Source organism: Diospyros lotus, chromosome 9 (assembly GCF_014633365.1).
Source record: "Diospyros lotus cultivar Yz01 chromosome 9, ASM1463336v1, whole genome shotgun sequence".
NCBI classification, from domain to species: Eukaryota; Viridiplantae; Streptophyta; class Magnoliopsida; order Ericales; family Ebenaceae; genus Diospyros; species Diospyros lotus.
Window position 1 is genome coordinate 18,128,263 of NC_068346.1, and position 26,506 is coordinate 18,154,768.

Here is a 26,506-nt window from a genome sequence, read left to right on the forward strand (position 1 = left end):
AAGAACCAACTGTCAAGAGCTCAAGCTATCATGAAGAGGGGAGCTGACCGGAAAAGAAGGGATGTTCAGTTTGTTGTGGGTGACCTCGTCTATTTGAAGCTAAGGCCCTACCGAAAGAAGACTCTAGCTGTCCATCCTAATGAGAAGCTAGCTCCTAGGTTCTATGGGCCATTTGAAATTTTGCAGAGGGTTGGGCCAGTGGCTTACAAACTGGCGCTACCAACACACTGCCATATTTACCCTATTTTTTATGTGTCACAACTAAGGGAGGCAAGAGGAGAAGGGGGAGCAAAAGTGGAGATTCCACACCAGCTGAATGTAGATTTAGAGATGAGAGTTGAACCAAAAGCGGTCCTGGGAGTTTGGCCTGGAAGGGGTACCAATTTGCGTGGGTTGGATGTCTTGGTCCAATGGAAGGGTTTACCCCCATTAGAGGCAACCTAGGAGCCCTACAACATGATTCAGCAACAATTTCCTACTTTTTCACCTTGAGGACAAGGTGAAAGTGCGGGAAGGGAGTAATGATAGGCCACTGGTGTACCGGACCTACCAAAGACACCACAAGTAGCAACATGCATGAAGGTTAAAATAGGAAATCAGCACATGATGGTGTAACAACCAGCATGTGCGCATGGGAGGTAGATTTGTAATCCACATGCTAAGGGAATAATTTGCATGTGTAGGGGAATTCGGTTAGGGAGGAGCAAATGAGAGGTATAAATAGCAGAGAAGAAGAGTGAAAGGGTGGCTGGGTTTTGGGTAGAAAATTCTGGAGAGTAAGGGCCTCTCGAATGCCCTGGATTGTTCTTGTTTTCTTGTTGGTAATTACTGAAACTATTGAGAATTGGTTGCAATCTGGGTTAACTATCAGGGATCTCACCATAACACTAATGAACTATGGGTGCATTACTGGTTCACAAAAATTAATATTCCAACATTTTTGTACACATGCCTTAAAAAGGTCTACTTTTAAACACAAAGCCATGAAATATCAGTTCTTAATCAACCCTAAGAACCACAAAAGAGTAGCTACACAATGAACTGCTACTAAATCCGGAGAACTTGCAAATTCAAAACAAAGTTCCAGCTCTATTATCTCCAAATTCTCAATCTCATTTCTCCCTTTGTAGTATTTTGGGCAAATCTGATCCTGATCCCCTAGAATAGTTTGCATTATCTATTTTAGTTAAGTTTTTATTTTTAGAATAAAGTGTGATGCGGGTCTATTAGTTTGTTTCCTATTTTGAGTGGAGAATAAACCTCTCCCAATGCTAGCTGTAGTTTCCTAATTTTGTGTATGTAAATCTCGGAATAGGTGGATAGGATATTCAGTTCTTTGTGTGTGTGTGTGTGTATATATACCCTTGTAATCTGAGTATTTAAAAAGAATGAATCATTTTTTAGGGTAAAAAAAAAGAATTACTTCTCCACAAAAATCTAATCCATACCAAAATGGATTAGATTTTTGTCCATACCAAAATCTAATCCAATTATAGGTAGCCCAAGGCAAAATATCCTAAGGCTCTCTAGGTTAGAGGCAAAAAGGGATGTCCCTAGTGCATGAGGGTCCAGAGTTTGCAAGTGTCGAGAGAGGATCATATTTGCATGCAACCTTCCCATTGCTTTTTTTTTTTTTTTTTTTTGTAAAAGAGGGTGTTTCCATAACTTGAACCCATAACCTTCCAGTCAGATGTACTCAAATGAAATTTCCAGAGAGTTATACCAGCATCTAAGTGCTGGATACCCACCCAAAATGTGCACACACACACACACACAGATATGTTTCTCAAAAATAGTAAAATGATAAAAAAAAAAAGGATCAAGAAAAATCTCCAGTGATACAAATTATGTTTCTCACCTCATCACCATTTGGAAAAATGCAGAGAATCAATGTTGAGTGGTTGATGTAATCTCCAAACAATTGCAACAGAGAAAGAAAAAGACCCAAAAAATGTGCTTCAGCACACAATCTGCTAATAGGAACACACTTCACATATCCTACATCAATCCAGTCTGCAGTTGATTAAAGGGTAAAAAAAGAAAACCAGGAATCTTGTTTTCGTCCAAACCAATTGATTTCAGGTTCCATGAGAAAAATGGAATAGAACAGAACAATTTGCAACTGCAGAGAGGTAATCACCAAGAAACAATATCCAAATATTTTATCTTAAAAAATAAGGCCTCTCAAATGTTTAGCCTATTATTTGCAATTTCAAATTCACTTATTAGAATTGTTTCATGCATCAATTCGGCGTATCATAATATATGACATTGTCTACAACAAAGATAAATCAATTATCTAAAGCAACATAAGTCCAACCTGATTTCATGGCAGTATGCGTCCCCTTTATCTTTGGTACATTCAAGAAGCCAGCAGAGCATCCCACAATTGCTCCACCAGGAAATACTGGATATGGAATAGACTGAAATTTAACTAGCATCATATTTATATTCGTATAACACCTAACAATATATGTAACAAAGTAGCATGCCCATTAGGCACCCAATGTAAAATGAGAATATTAAGCTGCCATACTGAATTTGTAAAATCACTGGCTCTACATATTACCAAGTAACAATTTAATTTCTAGCACTCAAATAACTTGAGGAAACAGCCACTAAAGCTACATAAGACAATTATCTTTAGGCACCTATTCACAACATTGCATCAGGCAAGGATGAAGATGGATTCAGAGAGGCAGCATTCCATACTTCATATCTTGATATTAATTCACATCAGTTACTGGGAAAAAGCATGCACCTGGAAACCGCCTTCATTCAATGTCCGGGCACCATATTGGAGGACAGTCCCACCTTGAAGAAGAGGTTTGATGGCTGGATGATGTTTAAGTTTCTGTATAAAGAAAATCAATATAAAAGAAGGCTGAAAAAGATACAAAATGCTTGCACTTGGCAGAGAAAGTATGTCCCCCCCCCCGGGGTTGTCTAACTGGCTATAAACCCTAAGTCAATACTAAGGAAGTCTAAAATCCATCCACTCACAAACACAATGTCATCTGCAAATAGCATACACCAAGACAGCTCTGTCTATATGATAAGTGAATTCATCCATTACTGAGTTTACATTAATTTGAGTGAAGAATAACCAAAGAAGAATTTACTGAGTTTAATGTTTTGCATTGTAAATGATTTCAAAAAATGGTTTTAATTGATGGGGTGGGGGATGAGGTGGAGGATGGAGAGAGGGTTGGGAAAGAGAGCACTCTTAAAGATGAGAAGGAAAAATTGAATTCTAAATTATGGATTTACATGTCCGTAAAAATATCACAAACATATATATATATATATATATAGAGAGAGAGAGAGAGAGATTGTGATTTTAGCCCTACCTGGAATTCCTCATAAGGATTCAAGAAAGGGTTGTGATAATTCAAAGCAACAACAAGACCAATAGAAACCTGTATAACCAACCAAGGAAGTATGTAGTTAGGTTAATTAGCTCACAATTTTCTGGAACATATGCAATGGTGAAGAGAAAGAACAAATAATAATGCCAATGTGACTATGTTAAACCTTATGAAATCAACAAGATTCTTTAGCCTATCGTAGTAATATATTCAAATTTTTAATTGATCACACCATTGCCAACTAACATTGACTAAAAATATATGTCATATGTCTAGCAGGGTTCAGTTCAAGTGACTCAGCAAAAATTGTACGTGAGACAACATACTTGATGGTTTAGTAATTGACTATGATAATGGTTGTAAGACCCTGTACTTTGGTTAAGATATATGAAAGTAGGATTTGGGGTTGATCGAGTGATTGAGGGCTAATGAAGTGGATTAAGGAACTCTACATCTTTCCAATATACTCTTTAACAACCTAGGGGAGATGAGAGGGTTCTGGAATGCTTCTATTTTGCTGAAGAAGCTATCCATTTGTCAAGGAAAGGAAGTGCCACCATGCAAGGGCTAGGTGGTAGCCATGGTTACCACACATCCAGTTGTTTCAGCAGCTTGAAAAGCCTATAAATAGGCCTCACCGATCTCATTCTCCAGCACAAGAATTGGTAGAGACAGGCTCTCCAGAAGGTAAAGGGAGGCACTGTCCCATGAGTGAGAAAATAAAGAATAAAAGAAGAGAGGAGGAATGATAGAGATTATGCTAAAGTTGAAGGGAGAGACTAAGTTCTTCGTCAACATTGGCAAAGGTCAAGTACATTGTATGGTTTCTTATGTGACATGTTGTATGGTTTGGGCATGAGATTTTTATGACAGCACAATGTTAGCATGAGTTCCATGTGCATTTTATGTGTTGGCAAGGATGAATGACTAAGATGGCATGTAGAATGTAGGAGCAGTGTTTTCAAAAGCGCTAAGCACACTTAAGCACAGAAGGCCAATGGAGCTTAAGCGCAAAGTAAAATGCGCATAAATGAAATAAAAATTATAAAATTTTATGAGCATAAAAATATAAACTACTAGAAAAGAACTTAGCCAAAAAAATAAAAATGAGGGTAGAAAATTTAGTAAAATATGAGATAACAATCATAACCTTTTTTGTTTATATTTTATAACCCATTTACAAGTTCACACAATCATAGCAAAAATGCATAAGGAGAAAAAATTGTCCCTGATTTACAACATTCCCCAATCAACCAACCCCTAATTTACAGCAATCCGCAACCAATCAAATCCCTAATTTACAATCAATCAACACTCTCCAATTTACAACAATCAGGAATCAATCATCAATCCCTAATTTACAAAAATCAAGAATAAATTAGCAATCTGCAATTTACAACTAGTTATGTGTTTCCTTTAATATTTTTTGCTTGGCAAATATAGCTGAGTCTTCTAAAAAAATGTATATGTAATTCTATTAAGAGCTTTTTAAGGTCTGATAATAGCTTTTTTTGGTTAAGATTTCCATACAAGCAGGCACACCATAGCAAAAAACAAATCCAACTATTTATATATTGTCTGACCAAAAAAACAAAGCGTATTTTTGAAGCTTGCTTTATAGCATTTTAAAGCTTAGGGAAAAGTTTAACTTAAGCACACTTTAATTGCGCTAAGCTAAAGTCGCTTAGCTTCACCCACAAAAAGCCCTAAGCATGCTATGCTTTTCACTTAAAGCATGCCTTTTTAAAACAGTGTAGGAGGACCTTGGTGGGTGAGTTGGACTCCCCTTGTACAATAAGAAATGATGACCATTTTAAGAAACCATGTTTCCAAGGGTGAGCCCATGACCCTTTCTATGACATGGGACAATGTTGACTAGGAATGTGAATGGAATTGGTACTAGGGTGCACATGAGAAGAAAATGTGTTTAACAGGAGTTGTCATCATGTTGTGGTTGTTGGTGCATTAGTTATGTGTGTGCATGTCATATATTCTCTTATTGAATAATTAGACTCGTGATATGTGTATATCACTATTTTAGCCCAAGGACAACCTTACTGAGCATGGTGGACTTGTGAAGGTTTTGTTACCCTAAGCATTGAAGACTACATTTTTGACATGTACTAAACCTGTTTGATAAGCTAACACTAGTAAGGTTGTACATTATACTATAAACACACGTTCTATGTAAATGAAAGAATGTCAATAAAAGCATGTATAATTTGGATGTTTTGTTATAGAAGCATGTTGTAGGCTGATTATGACTAAAGTGTGTGAAGTAGCTAGAGTATGTATAAGCTGAACATTGTTTGCTTTATCAACCATATTGCATGGGTTATCACGAATTGCGCAATGGAATTAGTGACATTCATGACTATGGATAGATTAGACTTGTGATTGGCATGCTTATGGGTTAAGAACCTAGAATGAATGCATGTGAAGTGTGGGTCAAGTTAGCACGAGGCCAAGGGAGTGCAAATACGTAGTTAGAACTACTGTCACGGGGGGTGGAGGTTGGGGGGGGGGGGGGGTTGGGATGGCTCCCCCAGCTGCTTGATAACCTTTTTTGTGTAAATATCTTGGAAACCTTTATAAAATTGTTTATATTCTATGATAATTTTAGATGCATTGCAGATCTTTCAAGCTACGAATATGTGGTTTGGTTATGCTATTTATGGGTCCTGGAAGAATTTGATTATGTTTGTTTACTTGTCCTCTTTTGGTTATTCCTTTTGATTTGTGTTACATTGGTGGAGTTGTTTCTTTGTATGTGTGGGGTAATTTCCTTGTTGTTATATCATGCTCAAGAGGCTTCTTTTTCCTTGATAAACATTTATAGATTTATCAAAAAAGTATGAAGAGTAAGAGATTACCAAAATTACGTAAGAGAGAAGTAAATAAATATGTGGGTATCATAAGTTCCCATTAGCAAAAATCTCTTTTCCTCTGTTGTTAGCCTTAATTACAAGTTCTACCCAATTTGGCTTCTCAGAAATAGTATAGAGTACAATTTAAATAAAATAAATCTAATATTTTTATATAATTACTCATATTGTATTAATTATTTGTTATTCAAATCTTATTAGTATAAATATCCCCCCCCCCCACCCCCCCCCCCAAAAAAAAAAGAAAAAAAATATTTTCTAGTTTTGCCTCCGGATCAAAAGATCAATGGAGTGAATACAATAAGCCAAAGTCGACAGGGACAGTCCATTGTTGTGTAGAGTACCAGCAAGCCTGAAAGGTTGACTGAGACAAACAAACAACAATCAACTGTTAAGTGCACTGTGGGCAGATAGAGAGTGAAGAAGATCCACTTCAAGCAAGGACAGCCAATTGATGATTGACTAACCAAACCAAAGAGCCAGGGACCTCAACTAAGAAGTAGGGCAATTGACTTTGTGCTGGATTGTGCTAGGAGATCAAATGTCAAGGAGGGACAACTGATTGTTAGTCAACTATCGATCACAGAATACAATCTATGTCTACTGTGGAAGGAAGAGTCAACTATTGAAGTTAACTGTGCAGTTGAGTAACCTGAAATCAAGGAAAGTAAGGCAGAAATGGCCAAGTTAAAACTCAAAACATGCACTTTGAATCAAGTTCGTGACAAATTAAATTGAGCCCCTAGTTCCCAACCTGAGGATATCCTTCTACCTGCTAAGCACTGACATAGGTCCTGAGGAAGATTTCACAGACCTCCTGTTCCAAGTCAATCTAGTGGGTGTGGGTGTGGTTGCAGCTACGGTTGAGTAACCCTTCAGACAGGGGTACTTCCCCAGATTCAGGACAGGCCACCGCAATGACAATCATAGGCCAAATTCCAGATCTCTCTAAGGCATAATGTTCAAATCATACTGAATAGAATGGTAAAGTATGTGTATGCATACATTCAGGGTCCAACTCAAGGGTACCTCAACACATTAAATTGGATGATAGGACAAGTTCCATGTCCTTATAGATCCATAAAAACCTATGTATATAACAATTGCTAAGCTTCTTCAGTTATATGGACATATTTTGGTTCATTAAATTCAGATTCCTGCCAGTTCATGGATAAAATTCTATATATTTATTATCCTCCATCACAAAATTTTTCTGATTCTTCTTTTCCTTTGAGAGATGCTGCATGAGACAGTAATTGGGAGGGCATGTCTAGTTTTCATTTATATAGGGCCTGTTACAAAAGATGGCCATCTAACTAAACAAACTCTTTGGCTTAACTAAAAACAACCAAAGAGGGGGGGAAATCAGGTATCCTTGTATTGCAAATACTTGGAATATCCTGTGCAATGATTACACAAGTGTAATGAGTTCAAAGAGTAATATAAAAGAAATTCCAGTATTCTTCACCCTTTTTATGTTAGCATGGTGATTCTTTTGGTTTGCTGGATATTTTAAACTAATTTGTATGGAGATTTCTGATTTAAGCTGAATATGAGTTTAAGTTATGATTGAAAGATTTCCTCCCTTATCCATTGATGTTCACCCTTGTTTTCTGTGTTATTCTCAGTGCATCTACTTTTCTCTAAAAACAGCATTAGAGAATGCAGAGGAAGATTGGCATGAAATAAATAGTTTGTGTTTCTTAAAATTTAAATTCAATTCTATCATCAAAACACATTTTCAAGGTCTTTGAAAAGTAACAACTCTTCCAGACAAAGAAAGTGAAAAGAATAACCAAAAAATGTAAACAAAATATTAGGATCTTTTTTTCCTCAAATCTAGTTTTTCTTTTTTTTTTTTTTTTTTTTCCCAGCATGTTATCACACAACCAATAATCCCAGAAGCTCCCAATATGATGATGCAGTTCACACAACAATTTACCAGTTCAGACTTTCCTGAACTATTAAAAAGTGGAATACCCAGAAAGGGAGTTAAATGCAGGTGAATTTCTCACACTGTTTTGCTCTCCATAATTACAAAGTACTAGAATATATTAATGGGATATTACCTCCTCTTGGTTTAATTTAATTGAAGAGCTTAGAAGGCACAAAACTAGAAAGATAAAACCTGAGGAGAAAATGAAAAAATATATATATTTATTGAAATGCAAGTGCTTCATTTTGAAAACTTCATTAAAGTTTCAGAACTCCAGGAGTTGGTCATACAGTTGATTAATTATTGTCAATTAAATTTTTGCTTGTTTGGTTGACTAATACCTGTCTATCTTTCATATGGTACAGAAAGGATCCCCCATAAGTCTTGTGGTCCAAGGGCCAACCCAAGGTGTGAAGCAGATGACCAGGTGCATGCTTGCTTTCATCAATTTCCCACACCTGCTACAATTCCACTTCAAGAATCAGCTACAAGATAGAAACATAAAAGCATACATTAAACAGTTCTCAAAAAAATCACCCAATTGATTATGATTCAAGATTTCAAAAAAAAAAAAAACATTGAGACATAATTGATAAAAAACTGCTCAATAAGACATCTACCTCTTTAACCAAGTCCTGAGGTTCTTCCCATGGCTCGAAAGAGTTCCAAGCAAAATTAATAACATTGGCATACACGAGACACTTACTGGACATTAAATTAAAAAAAAAAAAAAAAAGGACATATGATACAAGATAAGACCCTGAATGATTGCTCCTTTATTTTAAATAACGAGGCAATATTGTTGACTAAAATTCATTGGGATAACGATAATAAACAAGGGAAAGTAACAAATTCCAACACAAATGAATTTATATCAAAAAAATATAATTGTTGAATGACCCCACCCATCCTAGCCCCAGAAAGAATGGAAACTGAAAAGGAAAAAGGATTGACGAAGGACAAGGTTAGCTTACCTCTTTAATTCCCAAAGCATAAGTTTGATGTTGCCCCTGTCCCTTGTCCCTCAAGTTGTATTTTTTAATTATTTTCTGCATACATACATGAAAAGAAAAAACAAATAAAAGGAAGTTAACAACAGGTAGTAACTATAGCTTTGACCAGAAAATTCTAAAAACCAAAACCAATATTGCAGCCATGAAGGACAATATCTGGAACCTCTGACAAGGAACCCCGGCATCCTTCAGCAAAAAGTGTAATGTGCCCTGCAAAATGCCAGGTTTATTAGGACTTGAAGACTAGACTAAGAAATTAACCTGGCAAATAAGGTCATTCTTTTAGCGGGCAACACATTCTTAAAAGCTAGCTACAAAGGAAAGGTCTACAAAACAAGCCGAGGAGTTACTGAACCATCCCTATTTATTGCAAGTGACAAGAAAATTCCCTTTTTAGTTAACATTTGTAGTAATGATGAATATTACAACATGTAAGCAGAGTCACTGGGTCAGTTTGGAGTTGTAAGATTGCCATTCTTGTGTGAGGAGGAATAACTTTTAGTTTCAACTATTCATTCCAGCCTTTCTATGCTCTGAAACAAAATGCAGTAATAGAATGAAGCCTAGAGGCATCCCTTACAGCAACATTACTCAACCTGAAAGATCTTATGCAATGCTAGGTCGAGAACAAGAGAAAAAGAAAGTGGAATTGCCTTTCAATTCTACGCCATGCTGGAAAGTTTCCCTTTCTGAACCATCTTTAGCTATTCCCATGTCATTTGTTGCAATACCAACAACATTATCATTACAATCATATAAAACCTGGAAAATTGCATTACTTGTTAATATACAAAATTCAACTATATCCAACATGATGTAAAACAAATTCAAGAAGCACCTCACTAGCGGCAAAGCCTGGATATATTTCAACTCCCAATTCTTCAGCTTTCTGTCCCATCCAATGAACTAATTGACTCAAACTGCAAGATAGGATCTACAGTAAAATTCCTTAAGATATTTGCACTACTAATATGTGAAAACAAAATGCTAGTTCCAAGGCATGGAATGCAATACTAATAACCCATTTAATAAGGCCAACAAAAATATAAGGTAAGGAGTAAAATGCCGGATGGGTCAAATGCTTCCTTTCAACAAAGAGATACTATGTAGAAGACTATCTTAGAAATACATAAGGCACAGCTCCCAGGCCTCCATGTGGAAAAACCAGAAATTCTTGCTCTCCATGGCAGCCATCCTTGACGGGCCACTTGAAAGCCTAGTAAGGTGACTTGGGAACCATAGCTCAACCAATGTACGTCCACTCAAACTCCAACTGCTCCTCTAAAGAACCCACCCAGCCATGCCTCATACCAACAAGAAAAGCCTGACCAAACTTATCATTCAATCATCCCCAGGAAAGGTGTCCAATTCTTTGCATGTTATCTTTCCAGGCAGTGGCAGGGACCCTGTCAGTGGGACCTCTGTTACCTGGAACACAGATTGTTTTGATAGTGTAGCAGGAATGAGAAAGTAGGAGGCAGCATGTTCTAAAATGTGATATGATATGGATAAACTTAGATGCATTAGCCTTGTTAGTAATGTAATTATTATTCGAATTCAAGTTGCTCCTTGAAATTCTTCATGCCAAACTCGGTCCAACAGTTCATGCACTTCAGGCATATACAGTAAAGAAATAGGGTGCAACACCTTCCTCCACTTGGAACCACAAGATTGACTCAGGGTTGATTCATATGCCTGTTGAGTACTTGAACTTGACATGGAACAGTAACCCCTAGATCACTTGTTGAGCTTGAGACAGAATAGTAGCCCCGGGGCAACAACCAAAAAACATTATTGCACAAAAGCCCAAAAATAATTGTCTTTTGATTTGAGCTCCCTTCCATAATGTTAGTAGTGGAACTGAACAGTGTAGCTCGTTCTTCTAATAAATGGGAGAACATCCCCTGTGTTTATCATTGTGGAGGGCAAGGTTGAGGGAAGTTTTAGTTGTTGATGCCAGTGAAAGAATGAATAATGTAGTGATAAGGTTTTCAGGCAAGAAAGAAGAAAGGAAAATCTTTTTACTAAACAAAAAATGTCCAAAAATAATTTCCCTCTACATTTGGAGTATAAAGGTGTACAGGAAAGATGAGAATAAGTACAGCATTTAGGGATACATGCACTGAAACTAGCACCTTTATAGAAAAACATGTCAGATATATTAATAGAATTGACATTGCAGGAGAAGTGATAGTTGGATTCTTGCACACACGACTATTCAAAGTTCACAATCACGCATACACAGGCTTAAATGTAGGGTATAACTATGCTATCATGTGTGAATCACATGACCTGCTAATCAGGCTTAACGTGTTAGCCTAGGCTTCGGGACACATAAGCTAACCACTAGTTTATATGTGGACTAAAAATGTTACCCAAACCACATAGTTGAGTTACCCATACATGAATAGGATAAAAGGGTGTGGGAATATTAACCACTGCAGGAAAAGATAAATTAAGAATTTTCAAGTTATATAGATTCATGCCCTGAGATAGAGAAAAAGATAGATATCCGCTTTGGTACATCATTCAAACAAGAAGTTCAGTGTAAACTGTCAAGAGGCTTAGTTAACTTGGAGTGAGAGTCTAGTTTCAATTCTGTCCTATATTGCATTGACTTGATTACAAGGGTAGGATGCAAATATGCATCAGTGCATCAGAGATACATAAATCTTGAATCTTATAATGTTTGGATAATTATTCAAGAGCTGGGCAATGGTACATAAATATGTTGTAAACAATTAAAAATAATACGATTGAATATTAGTTCTAACAAATTGTTTCATTATAAATTTCAAATTACAGGGCCTTTTGAGGAAAAATGAGATTTGTATCATTCATCCATGTTAAAATATTCAAATTATTCATTATCATCAAATATAAGCTTTTTTTCCTTCAAATATTATTAAAAATTCCAGATCCAAGAGTCTAATGTGGGTGCGAGTGCCAGACACAAACCTCATACTGTTACCCATGTCATATCTAGTGTTAACAGATATGGAGGGGCACAAATGGATCCCCTTAAGATAGATCCTATTAGGAATGGCTTCTAAACTCTAAAGAGCAAGGCATATTTGCATGGTAGCCCAAACCCATCTGAGTTGGGTTTATACTTGTATCCTTCGAAAAAATAAAACCTACAAGAAATGGATCACAATCTTCTTTATATTAGCCAGCTCTAATCCCAAGACAGAAACGATAATCTTGCATTTATAGGAGAACACCCATATTTAGTCTAGTTGCTTTGTGTTTCATCCCTATCTCCACACATATAGATCTTGGTTGCTTTATATATTACAAAAATTTTATACCACTGCAGTCTTATATATCACCAAATTCACCATAATAATTGGAAGATTAAATGAAATTTGGCAAGAACCTTCTTCTTCGCCTTGCATCATAATGCCCCGATGATAGTATATGTTACCTTATGACGTAGTTTCCTTTGTCGTTAAAAGGACATGGGAGGGGAATTGCATGGTTCTTGGTGAGTAACAAAAACTTATCAGAAGAAACAGGGACATGTATTGGTGCCTGCAAATGATGGTAACAAAAGTATGTTCAAATATGAACTGGTAAGGGTATTATTGCAAATGAACTAATTCAGAATCTATTGTAGTTAAATTATGTATGGTGTAAAATAGGAAAAACTAGCATATTACTTTATTTAAGTATGCATAAATATGAATTGGCCTGCCAAGAAACCTAGCCAGAAACAATGTAAGAAAATTTAGCAAAGACAGCCCATATTTCTTTTGTGCATCAACCTATTTGACTTCACACAGAAAATCTATTCCTAAATGATATACCAGAAAGCCTTTTCTTTATCTTTTTCTTTTCCTTCTTTTTTGTCTCCTTTTTTCAAATTTTCTTTTTGGGGATCACATCCAATATTCACAAAACAATTCAGAAATTGCAAATTCTTGTGTAATCTGTTTATAGAGAATCTGCAACAGAACAACTTTCGGGTCTTCATATCATAACACCAACAGAGTCAGATGTCAAATATGCACATGCTTCTTCAGTCCATACAAAAGTAATGTAGTAAATAAAAAACAATACGAAAAAAGCAAAGAACAGAGGGGAAAGGGGGATACCTCTTCCTGCTTCCATTGTGGGAAAAGTTCATTTAGTGCTCGGGGTTCAAATACATTCCCAGACAGAATGTGAGCTCCTGCAATCAAATTCAAGTGAAAAGAGCAACAAGAAAAATAATTACAAAGGTAGTTAGTCATGACAGTTCTAAGAAATAGAACTCCAGAGCCAAGAAGTAGCTGGCATCACAATACCTGTATTCTTATTATGATAATAAAAATGTGCAAATTAAGGAAAACCTTGACCAACCAAGGAGCTCATAAAATGAAACAGCCAATACTATTATTCCTCTTCTTTTGTAGAAAGTGATTTAGCGGAGGAGAGTTCTCTTCAAAGAGTATGTCACTACAATTTTAAAGCTTCGCATATGGATATACACACTGTGCTTATGTTATCAAATTCCAAATATTGGAGGAAAATCAAAACATAATCCATGGTTGTGAATGAATCTTCAGTCTTCTCTGCAAAGGCCTTTTCCTATTTTCATTTTATTTTAGGTCTCAAAAGTCGCCATTTAGAACTCAAACAATCCATTAAGGTGGTCAGGGGTAAAAGGTGCCCTTAAGGCACTATTAACATACATTGCCTGAGGCACTAGGTGCTAGGAACTAAAAAAGCGTTCACTTGACCGAAGCGAGGGCTAAATTTACAAAATAATAATAATAATAATAATAAATGCATTAATATAAAAATATAATCAGACAATATACTATATAAAACTAACACACAACATATAAGTTCTATAACAAATTCAATAATTATATAAAAAATAAATAAACAATGTTAAAAACTTATAGGAAAGCAAACAAACATGCAATATAATACACGTGAGAGTGAATGGGAGAGAAAACTTAAGAGATTAGCCTCTCAATTCTATTATTTATAGACTAATTACAATGAATGAGGCCTAAAAATATGGAGACTAATTACCCTAATTATCTACTAATTACCTGTTGACTATATACACATTCCTAAATAATGGAAGGAAATAAATCATAATAAATCTAACACTCCCTCTCAAGCTGGAGCATATATATTATATGTGTCAATCTTGTTACAAATGTAATTTATCCAAGGACCCTTGAGTGACTTTGTGAAGGCATCTGCTAGTTGATCATTGGAGTTAACAAACTCAGTGACAATAACACCTTCAACTAGTTTTTATCTAAAAAAGTGACAATCAGTCTCAATATGCTTGGTCATTTCATGAAATACTGGATTGGAGGTGATATGGAGGGCATCCTGATTATCACACACAAGCTTCATTGGAGACGCTTCACATAACTTTAGTTCTAGTAGGAGTTGCTTGAGTCATATAAGCTCACATGTTGCATTAGCTATGGTTCAATATTCTACTTTAGCACTCGACCTTGCTACCGCATTCTGCTTCTTGTTCTTCCAAGAAACCAAATTACCTCCAATCAAAACACAGTACCCTAAAATAGATCTCCGATCAGAAGATCTTTCCCAATCAGCATCAGAATAGCAACAAGTCTCTAAGTGTCCCATATCCTCATAGAGCAATCCTTTCCCTGGCGCACTCTTAATATACTTTTGAATTCGGAGAACAGCATTCCAGTGAGAGTCCCATGGGGAGTTGAGAAACTAACTAACCACACTCACAACGAAAAAGATGTTTGGTCTTGTTACTGTGAGGTAATTCAACTTTCCCACCAGTCTCCGATATCTCCCAAGGTTTAACAATGGCTCCCCTTGACTTGGTAAGAGTTTGATGTTAGGATACGAGTTTAGAATCTAATAGACCAATTTTTTCCAAGATACCCAATGCATACTTCCTCCGTGATATAGAAATACCATCTCTCAACTGTGCCACCTCAATACCCAAGAAGTATCTGAGTAGTCCCATATCTTTTGTCTGAAAATGTTTGAACAGGTGCTCCTTCAACTGCTGCATGAGGTAGATGCATTGTTGGGATGGTGAGTGTCAGTAAAAGACAGAGTGATCGGCTTCACTCCGGGATATTCCAAATGCCTAAACCACAGTACTAAATCGGCCAAATGGTTGAGGAGATTGTTTCAATCTATAGAAAGACTTACGGAGTTTACAAACTAACACTGACTCCCTCGGAGCAACAAACCTAAGTGGTTGCTCCATGTACACTTCCTCCTGCAAGTCACCATGAAGGAACGCATTTTTAATATCAAGATGACAGAGTGGCCAATGATGCATAACAGCCAGAGAAATGAATAGACGAACAGAGGCCATCTTGGCTACTGGAGAGAATGTATCACTATAATCTAGCTCGAAGATCTGAGTGTATCCTTTAGCGACCAAACACACTTTGAGACAATCAATGGTTCCATCAGAGTTAATATTGGGAGAAAAAAATTCATCGATAATCAACTGTGGTCCTTCCTTGTAGGAGAGGAACCAGTTCCCATGTCGCATTAGAGTGCAAGGCTTCCATCTCATCAATCATAGCTTGGCACCAACCAGGATGGGATAAAGCTTCACCTGTATCTTTAGGAATAGGGATAAAAGAGAGACTCGAAACAAAGGCACAGCAGGCAGGTGATAGGCAGTCATATTTCAAAAAATGATAAATGGGTTAAGGGTTAAGGGTAACCTGTTTACCTTTGCATTGGGCAATAGGGAGACTGTTTGGGTCCAAATCCGTGGTAGAAGGGATGTCTGGCAGAGAGAGTGAGTCAACATGGGTCAGCTCAATCAGTTGGCTGGCTTCGATAGCAAGTCGAGGATGATGATGGTAAGCGAGAAGAGAAGGTGATAGAACCTTTCTTGTTTGATTGAATTCAACTCTTACAGTAGCTTCAGTAATGGAAAAAATAGCAAAGACAAGAAAGAAAACAAAAGAAATCAGGCCTATTCGAGAGGGCCTCACTCTCCAACGGTTTCTTCAACAAATTTTCCACCCCTTCTCTCTCCTCCACTCTCCCTTTTTATATCTCTCCCCTATTCTGTTTCAGCCACATAAAATAATATTCTCCTCTAACCAACTTCTGACTCTTTTGCCCCTAACCCAATTTCCTTGGCTGTCCTTATCGCTTCACTCCTTTTACATCTTTGATAGGTAAGAATAATGGGAGTCCTAATAGAAGGATCTATGGAAGAAGATATAGGCAAATCCTCTAAAGGCAAGGAAGAGAATAAAAGGGAATGGGTAAAACTTGATCAATGCTTTGCGAGTCAGGCTGAGCAACCGAAAAGAAAGACTATTGTTCAAAGAAAATGACATTAGTAGACATGATGTATCAGTTTAACTCAGGAGAATAGCATTTATAGCCCTTCTGCAACTGAGAATAGCCTAGGAAAATACATTTAAGAGCCTTAGCAGCAAACTTGTCCCATCCAAGAGTTAGACAATGCACAAAACAAACATAACCAAAGGCATGACGAGAAAGGAAATAGAGTAGGGAACAAAATACAATGAAGGATTTGATCTTGCAAAATAGAAAAGGGCATGCGATTAATAAGATAACATGTATTAAGAACTAGCTCACCCCAAAATTTAGAATGATGATTAGCATGCAATAATAGAGTTCGAGCAGTCTCAATCAAATGACAATTTTTCCTTTCAGCTACTCCATCCTATTGTGGAGTGTATGGTCAAGAAGATTGGTGAAAATGCCCTAAGTAGCCATAAATGTTGTAAATTGAGATGAAAAATATTCTAGAGCATTATCACTATGCAAGGCACAAATAATTTGGCCAAACTGGGTTCTTTATTTCAGCACAAAATGTTTGAAATATGAAAAACTCTGAACGACTTTTCATTAAAAATATCCAGGTGCAACGAGAATAGTCGTCAATAAAGGTAACAAAATAAGAAAAGCCCAAAGTAGAGTTAACACGACTAGGACCCCATACATCTGTGCGAATCAGAGAGAAAGGGGACTTAGCTCAATTAGGGACTCTACGGGGACTACACTCACAATCTAAAACAGATAAAAAGGATAAACTTGGAACCAATTTCTTGAGTTTAGAGAGACTCGGGTGACTAAGGCAATGACGGAGGAGTTTGGGAGAGGTGGTGCTAGTGCAAGCTATCGGTGAACTAGGTGTGTAGCAAGATGGTAGTGACCCCGTGACTCATGTCTAACGCTAATCATCTGCCTCGTATCCCGGTCATGTACACAAACAAAGTTATGAGTGAAGGTGACTAAGCAATTAAGGGTTTTAGTGAGCTAGCTAACAAAAATTAAATTAAAAGGACTACCAGAAACATATAAAACAAAATTCAAAGATAAAGACAAGTTGGGTGTGGTTTGGTCTATCTCTTTAACTGCAATTTTGGTGCCATCAGCAAGAGTAATAGTGGGCAAAGTATCAGAACAGGTAAGCGAGGAGAAAAGAAGTTTATTACCACACATATGGTCAATGGTGCTAGAATCTATAATCTAAGGATAAGGAGATTGACCTTTCACAATGCAAGCAACGAGGTTACCAATTTGAGACTGTTGTGTGGCCAGGAATTTCAAGAAAGCATCATACTCTACTGCAGACATAGGTATCAACTGTGAACCTGGTGGAGATGGGGTAAGACTAGGATCAGGGTGAGGATCACTTTGAAACACATTAGTTGCACTTGTAGACGACACGGGCAAAGTAGCTAGGCGACCATGTTTCTTCCAGCATTTTTTCTCAAGATGACCCATTTTCTTATAAAAAGTGCATTGTGGACGAGGAAGACCATTATTATGTCCCTTATTTCCTCCTAAGTTAGAAGCCTGAGATACAAGAGCCGAAGATTTGGATGGAGAGACAACAGTAGATGAAGAAAACACATGGTGCACACCTGTCATGTTCAACAACCTTTTGAAAGAATCCTTCATGGTAGGATTAGTGAAGTTGGTTAAGATTTGATGTCTAACAGCGTCAAATTCAGGTTTTAGTCCAAAGAGAGCAATAACCACGAAAAACTTCTCTCTCTGTGCGATTTGTTCAACGTGGGTCATAGTAAAATGGAGAAGAGCATCAAATTTCTGCATGAGTGCTCGAACCTTCCCTAGATAAGATTCCATGGAGGTCTCTTGCTTAAGGTTCTTGATATTGGAAACCACGGTACACAAGCGTTGGATATCATTAGCATAGCACTCTTTAGCTTATTTCCATACTTTAGCACAAGTTTCAAAGGGGCAAAAGAGTTGCAAGACTGACGAATCAATGGATTGTTATAGGATACTACACAACTGGGCATCAACTTGTTCCCATTTAGCTTGGTTGGCTGCTGGCACACTTTCAGCCTTTGTGGTAAGATGATCAGCTTAGCCTTATCTTTTGAACCACATTTTGACAGAGACTGCCCATGAAAGATAGTTGACAGACCTTATCAATTTGATAGTGGTGATGTTAGGTGTCTGCCCCAAGGTTAGAGACGGCAAAGGTTAAAGGAGGCTTCAGGTGCTGAAACGACTGATGTCAAACATGGTGAAATTTCAAAGTAGGGACATTGGGAATAGTGTTTTGGGTAGGAGAAGGTTCTGTGACACACTATTGGAGGATGATGGTGAGGGATTTAACAAAGGAAATAGGCTTAGAGGGTGCTGGAGGTCCAATCTGGGGTAGCCGAAGGCAGGACTACGATGGTGCATGTAGGCAAAAGCAAATTGTGTGCAATGGCGTGTGGGGGCACGTGCCTTCACCAGTGGCGGAGCAGCACCAAGAGTAGGTCGATCAAAGGTGTCTAAAGGTGATGGCATGGTTGGTTTTTGGAAAAGGCACCGAAAAAAGTGCCAACAGGCTAGGTCAGTTGCAGGTTTAAAAGACAATAGGGTTTGAGTGCCACTAGAGATAGAGACATAGCAGGAGACTTTAAGGTTTTCCCAACACCGCTCTAATACCATGGTGAGAGTAAGTAGGAGAGAAAATTTAAGAGATTAGACTCTCAATTCTATTATTTACAGGCTAATTACAATGAATGAGGCCTAAAAATATGGAGACTAATTGAGACTAATTACCTATTAACTATATACACATTCCTAAATACATGGAAGGAAATAATCATAATAAATCTAATAATATATAATATTAACAAACAAAATATAACTTATATTATAATTAATATAAAGTTATAAAATATATAATATTAACACACAACAAGATTACATATAAAGTTATAAGTTACACTGTTACAGGCTTATAGTTCTAGCAAACATATATAACTCTTTTGTAGCAAACATTAACTAGGTAACTGAGTACAAACTGAAAGCCTAAAACAAAATAAATATTGTGTAACAAAATGATGACTGTCAAGCAATAGTGAGCAGACTAAAAAGTTTAAACACTGACTAACAGCTCAATAGTGACTAAAAAGCAACATCAATAACATACAACAAAAGAAACAAAGTCTCAGAAACAAGCCAAGAAGTCTGCAGCAATAAAAGGGAAAGTAAATGTCAGGAACCAGTCCTAACCTAGGGTTTCTTTGAAGATAGAAATGAGAACGAGAGAGAGTGTAACGACCCGATCATGGGTCTAGATTATTTTGGTATTTTGTGTGTTAATTCTATGTGAGTGAAATTTTGGGATATGAGTTGAATTAGATATTTAAAGTATATATGTATGATTTTTCAATTAGTTAAGTAATGAAAAAGGAAAGGACTAAGAGGGAATATGTATAATGGTATGAGGGCAAAATGGGAAAAGGGAGATGGTATAAAAGAGAGTTGGAGAGCAAGCCATATTCATTGCATGTGTAGCTTCTGCTAAAACAAAAAATTTAAACTCTCGTGCTCAATTTTTATGACAAACTAATTTTCCTCTAGATAATACCGCCATTTCTCCACAATAGTCAATATGGCTAACAACTCCTTATCATATGTGCTCAAACCTTGGTGTCTAGGGGCTAATGGTTGGCTAATGAAAGCCAGTGGCCTGCCCTCCTGTATTAATACAGCCCCGGTTCCCATGTCACTCGCATTCGTTTCCGGCACAAATGGTTTACTAAAATCTGGTAGGGCAAACTCCGGAACCTCTTCCATAGCTCTTTCAGCCTCATAAAGGCTTCTTCAGCCTTGGAATCCCAATGGAAATTCCCTTTTTTTAACGGCTCTATAAGTGGCTTACTGATTATCCCATAGCCCTTTACAAACCTCCTATAGTAGTCTGTGAGCCCGATAAATCCTCTCAATGCTTTTATAGAGGCTAGTCTTAGCCAGGAAATCATGGCAGCCACCTTTTTCGAGTCTGTGCTTAACCCCTGAACTAGAAATGATGTGCCCTAGATATTCAACCTGCCCTTGGGCAAAGGCACATTTTGACCTCTTAACATATAATCGATTGAGTCTAAGGACTTCAAAGGTAACTCTTAAGTGCTCAATATGTTTGGAAAATGATGGGTTGTATACTAGGATATCATCAAAGAACACTAAAATGAAATCTCGGGGGTAAAGGGAAAAGATTTGGTTCATTAGGGCTTGAAACACGGCAGTGGCGTTGGTAAGGCCAAAGGGCATCACTGTGAATTCAAAATGCCCGTGGTGTGTTCTAAATGCACTAATGCAATCTTGGGTATGTCTTCGGGTCTCATTCGAATCTGATGGTAACCCGATCAAAGGTCTAATTTGGAGAATGTTGTTGCATTATTTAATTCATCTAGTAGGTCATCTATGATGGAAATTGGGAACTTGTTTTTGACTGTCATGGCCTTGAGTTGACAATAATCAACACAAAATCGCTAGGACCCGTCCTTCTTTTTAACAAGCAATGTAGGTGAGGCAAAAGGGCTGAGGCTTGGTCGAATGACGGATTTTGGAAGCATTTCCTTGACCAATTTCTCAATTTCAGTCTTTTGAATTGGGGGGTATCGGTACGATCGTGTGTTAATTGGTTCGGAGTTGGGTTTGAGTGGAATGGTGTGGTCAAGGGGCCTTGTGGGTGGTAGGGAATTGGGCTCCATGAATAAGTACTCAAACTCAACTAACAATATGTTAAGAGAATCAAGTTCTTGTACCTTTAAGTGGGGTTGAAATGGGCTGTTGACTATCAACATGAGCTCTCTCCTTGGCTCCTTATCTTCCTTCAAATACTCCACGGCCTGAATAGAGAACAGCTATGCCACCTGGGACAGCTTGTTCTTTAATATTTTCAGCAATCTCTTCCCCGTGATCATATTGCATGTGCCCGTTTCCAAGCTGCCCGTCAGTGTCATCTTCTTGCCATCCTTTTCAAAGTCACCTCCATCTTGTTGAAATTGAAAATTATAGGGCTCACATTCTTCATCTAGTCCACTCCCAACACTATGTCGCATCCCCTAGCTTTAACAATCTTAAGTCAATCTCGAACTCTTCTACTTGCATCTCCCAACAAAACCCAACACATGCACATTTGTTGACTACCCGGTTACCATTAGCCACGGTAATGGAAAGGGAATGAGTGCCGGTCAATCTACAACCCACTATCTATGTTGTACCTTCATCCAAAAAGCTGTGGGTACTCCCACTATCAATTTAAGACCATCAGTTTGCAGTCCGGTATCCTTCCCTCTACCTTAATGATCTTACTGTCGGCCAGCCCTTTCAGTGCATGCAATGAAATTTCCTCGTTATCCTTGGTTTCAGATTCCCCTTGAAATATAGGCATTCCTTCTTTAATTTCCATCTCATCTTCCTCCCCCTCCAGCCAAAGTAGTTGTTTCCTTGCAAACATGCCCTAGGGAATATTTTTCTCCACACCAGAAGCATAATCCGGCTTGCCTCCTCTGCTCCATCAGTTTTCCCCCATGTGATTGCATGGGGTTAACAGTTGTTGGAGTTGTCCAACTTCTCAAACCTTGGTTAAATTTCAGGTTCTCTTTGTTAAATCCCGTTCCCCCTTATTGTTGACCCCTCAAATTTATCCCCCTTGCTTGCAACCTTTGTTTTTTCATTAGGGCCTCCACTGTTAATTCTTGCAACTTCGCACTTTCAGCTACTTGCTTAATGGTTCTTGGCTGTAGCATCTTAACCATGGGCCTTAATTCATCACTCAAGCCGCTAATGAAGCTTGAGATGAAATAAGCCTTGGTTAGATGGGGATTGTGATTAATCATCAACGATTTCAACTCTTCAAACCCCAACTGATAGTCCTGTACTGAGGTATGCGGCAGCCATAGTCAACTTCTGCTACTCTTGTATATTGTACAGACTAAACATCCTTTCACACCTCCTAATCCACCATCTCGGGCTAATGCCATGAAACAAGGGAATCCCGTACAATGACCTAGCCTCCTCTTTTCTACCTTCTAGAACAATTTGTTATAACCACTTAGGTATAACCCCCCTCAGCCTACAACTATGTACAACCTTTCATAGCCTAGGTACACGACACCGTAGTCCATCACCTGCACCTCCATCATCCGCCGCCTCCTCCTCCTCCTCCATCGTTCGCTACCCGCGCCATCTGTGTGTGTGTGTGTATATATTTAACATATATCTATTTAACATATATATATTGTATTAGTATATTTTTTAATAATTATGTATAATTTATTAACATATAATTACAATAATTTTATCAGTTGAACATCAATTTATAATTTATTTTTATTAAAAATTAGTATTTTTATAAATTTTATTTGTATTATTCAACAAAATATTCATTTTAGTCTTTTTGTTAAGTTCTAATGGCTTATCATCTTTTTCAAACCAAATACGTAACTATATAAATGACAACTTAAAACACATTTATTCAAATAAGTTATTAATTTAAACGCTAGTTAGCTTTTAAGCTTTACATAACTTATAAGTAGAAAGGCTTATAAGCCCTAAAAAAAAGGGTAAGCCAAACAGCCTCTTTATATTGAGGACAATTCTAAAAGGAAAGAAACACATAATAAAGGTCAGACCAAATAGAAGACAGGATTTTTCATACAGGATAAAAAATTTTCTTGCTTCTTTGGTTTCTGAATGGTTAATGACCTCCCATGAGGATACAAATCTCAATTTCTCTTGGGCAAGAAAAATCAAAAACGGAAAACTGAACTAAATCCTTAGTGAAGCAAGCCATGGAAACAGAACTGAATCAAAGAAACAGGGAAGCATACCCACTTCGGCGCCTTTCTCAACGACACAAACCGATAAATCAACATCGTTTTCCCGGCATAATTGCTTGAACCGTATAGCAGCCGATATTCCAGCGGGTCCTGCTCCAACAATTACAACATCATAATTGATAGACTCCCTGCTCGATTCGCTACTGAAACCCCTCAAATGCTGAGAACGCCCAAACATAGCTCCAACGCTAATAGATGCTCTATTTCTTGCCCAAATGGCATTGTGATGTTCTTGAGGAAACCCAAATGGATTGGAATGCTTCGAAGTGATTTGAGGACGGAACGGGGGAGAGTTTGTTGGATTGGAGAAAAGCGATGAACAACCGAAATTGGGTTTTGGGAAAGACAATTTGAATTTGGATTCGCAGAACAAGAGGAATCGAAACATGATGAACTGATGGACAAGTTACTGAACCAGTTTTCTGGGAGTTTTATTGTATTTTGGAAATGAAGTCGACGTAGAGGCTGTTTGGCTTACCCTTTTTAAAACTTGTTTATCAGCTTTTAACCTGCGTTCTTTTTCTTTTTTTTAGATTATTTTTAATTTTTAAAAATAATAAAAATATTAAAAAAACTCAAAACAACAAAAATTTATTTTGACTGTTTTCAACCAAAATAATTCTAAATCCAAAATACAAAAAACACAATTCATTTTTTGTGCTTTGCCTCTCCCCCTTCTCCTTTCTCTTCCTTCTCCCTTCAAAGCCATCATTGTAACAACACGTTGGTGGATCTGAAAGATATATATATTGGAATGAGATAATTACTTTATTAGAGTATTAATTTGACGAATTATATGTGATATTTCTAGGTGATATGCAATGGAAAGTGGAAAAAGTCAAAGATTTAACTTTAAATGAAGTAGGACCCGCAATGGCTTAAGGTATGTGTGAAAATTTTATATAGTGTTGATTTAATGTTTAAGCTAGTATTTACACATGGAATTCTCAATTTAGTGTTTTGGGCACCAAGGGCATTTAGGTAATTGTGTAAGGAATGGTATATATATATATATATATGAGAGAAATGGCTCATTTTTGCATGTAAAGGAAAGAAAAGAAGGAACCGATCGAGAGGGGAAGAAAGAAGGAAGGTAAGGGTTTTCTTTTTCTCCTTCTTCTTTGATTGATGGTATGCAAAAGGGGTGGGAGGCTAAGGGTTTCTTCTTCTCTTTTCTTCTTTCTTACTAGTTTTCTTGTAGGAAGTTCGACGTAAAGGGGTTTTGGAATCTTGTTGGCTCAAGGAGGATCATTAAAAAGGGCTCTTAAAAGCAAGTTCTTGTTCCCCTTATCTCTCATAAGCTTCTAGCTAGGGTGTTTGGGGATTTGAGTATGAAAATTCCTTGTTTTCTCAAAGAATGTTTGGTTTGAAAGGCTATGTAGAATCCATTGTAAAATTCTCATGTTCTTTGCTTTACTTTGTTGGTCTTTCTTGGGTTTCAAAGTAGGGCTAGTGTCACCCTGCAATTCCATAAGGAATAATGCTTTTGGGTTAGGGGATAACTTGTGTGTGCTTTTCCCCCTATTTGTGTTGTATTGGTGTGTCTCGGGAGGGTTTGAGCTACTATCGGTCGACAGTTTGGGAGGAAATTGTCAACCATTTGTAGTATCTGGTAGACAATTTTTAGCCCTAGCAGCTTGCACATGGTCTATTGTTTTGGGCATAACTTTTAGTAAAAAAAAAAATTGATTCGAGAATCGTTTGTTGCATTGTAAACTAGACTTGATAAGATTCGATTTGGCATAGAATCTAAGTCATTTGGATAAGTTTTGAGTATTTTCTTCTTGGTCCCAAAATAGGTATAGTTGTTTTGGGGGGTGGTTATGCATTCATTGGCATGGTATTGAACCCATTTGTGAGCATCACTTACTTACACATATATGGTCTTGTTTTGTGGTATTGGGGGACCTAGTCATTAGGTGGGAGCGAATTGTCCTTAAGGGTGTGTGTATTCATAAGCATCACCCTAAGAGTGAGCTTTCTAGCCCCAATGATGACCTCGTGGTTTGTGTTGTGGCTATGACCTTGGGTGGGAGTTGAATGTCCTCAAGGGTTGTGTGGCGAAAGGGCCTAGCTCTAGGAGTGAGCTTTTTATCCCCAAGTGCCAGTGGTGGTTATGGTTGTCAGATGGGATGTCATGGTACCGCTTATGATATACACTTACTCATGGGTTATTTGGTATGGATGGCAATTGGCATGATTCCTTAGCTTATACTTCTATCATGATTGAGTTGCTAATGATATGTTGTTGACATTTCTTTGTTCTTGGATCTTGCCTTCTTTTCTCATTGTTATACTTGCTAAGTCTTGTAGCTCATCCTTTTCCTTTGTATCATTCCAGGTAAGGACAAAGACAGGGCGAATGGAGAGTCTAGCAGGGGCTAATTTTATGTCTATAAATGTGTACATAGCTCACCAGAAAAGAGGTCCTGGGATGTTTTGTGGTGAACTGCTAGCATTAGCTAGATTCTCGAGCTCGATGGTGTATATATGTTTTTGGTGGTTATGACTTGATGTATTGTATATAGAGGATGAATCTTTTGTTCCAGTTGTATGTGTATGTTTAACAATTCTGTTATGATGTTTCATTTATTATATATGTGACATGTGATGGTGGTGTGGATTAAGTTGCTTTTATATCATCCTACTAATAACCCTCTCACGGATCATCTATACTACTTCTTTCTCCCTTCAATCCATGATATATACGTATGTATGCACGATTTGTATCTAGCCGGAGGTTTAAGCTTAGATTTATGGAGATTCGGCTGTTGGATATTGCTGGTTTTTTAGTATGTTGGTCAATGGGAGTAAGGGTGTTAGGTGGTTACCTCTAATTCCTAGAAACCACCGGCCAGAATGGCTGGTGGCAACTGTCAGTGTATTTTTTAATTTTGATTGAAAATTAAAAATTAGATCTATAAAAATTCTGTCGTTAAATCTAGCCCATTTTTTGTGTATGTTAACCCTCTTGACTTGGCATTTTTAATAATAGGCTTTGATCGTGTGAATCTCTAGTTGATGATGGTCGTTGATGACAAAGAAGATGCAGGGCGCCAGAGAGAATAGAAGAAGAAAAGAGAAAAAAAAGAAAAGAAAAATTTATTCTTAAATTTTGAAAATAAAATTATATATTTATTTAAAATTTTAAAAATGTAGTATATGTATATTATAATTAAAAATATAGGATAACATA

At 37.3% G+C, this 26,506-nt stretch overlaps 1 protein-coding gene across 2 annotated transcripts in view; it reads right to left on the reverse strand.

Annotated features, from left to right (window-relative positions):
- Positions 1-23,771, reverse strand: part of LOC127809776 (electron transfer flavoprotein-ubiquinone oxidoreductase, mitochondrial) — a 65,865-nt gene extending 42,094 nt beyond the window's left edge. Inside the window, exons 1-11 of one of the 2 annotated variants that reach the window (XM_052348843.1) lie at positions 23,302-23,771; positions 13,300-13,376; positions 12,630-12,736; positions 10,041-10,122; positions 9,856-9,964; positions 9,366-9,412; positions 9,164-9,238; positions 8,531-8,647; positions 3,351-3,419; positions 2,762-2,854; positions 2,321-2,423 (exon numbers count right to left, since the gene is read on the reverse strand). In XM_052348843.1, the coding sequence (XP_052204803.1) occupies positions 2,321-2,423; positions 2,762-2,854; positions 3,351-3,419; positions 8,531-8,647; positions 9,164-9,238; positions 9,366-9,412; positions 9,856-9,964; positions 10,041-10,122; positions 12,630-12,736; positions 13,300-13,376; positions 23,302-23,698 (1,276 nt within the window). In that variant the 5' untranslated portion in view covers positions 23,699-23,771. Of the gene's footprint in view, positions 1-2,320; positions 2,424-2,761; positions 2,855-3,350; positions 3,420-8,530; positions 8,651-9,163; positions 9,239-9,365; positions 9,413-9,855; positions 9,965-10,040; positions 10,123-12,629; positions 12,737-13,299; positions 13,377-23,301 lie in introns of both variants that reach the window. The other variant, XM_052348842.1, reaches the window with a different exon arrangement.
- Between the last annotated feature and the right edge of the window lie 2,735 nt (positions 23,772-26,506).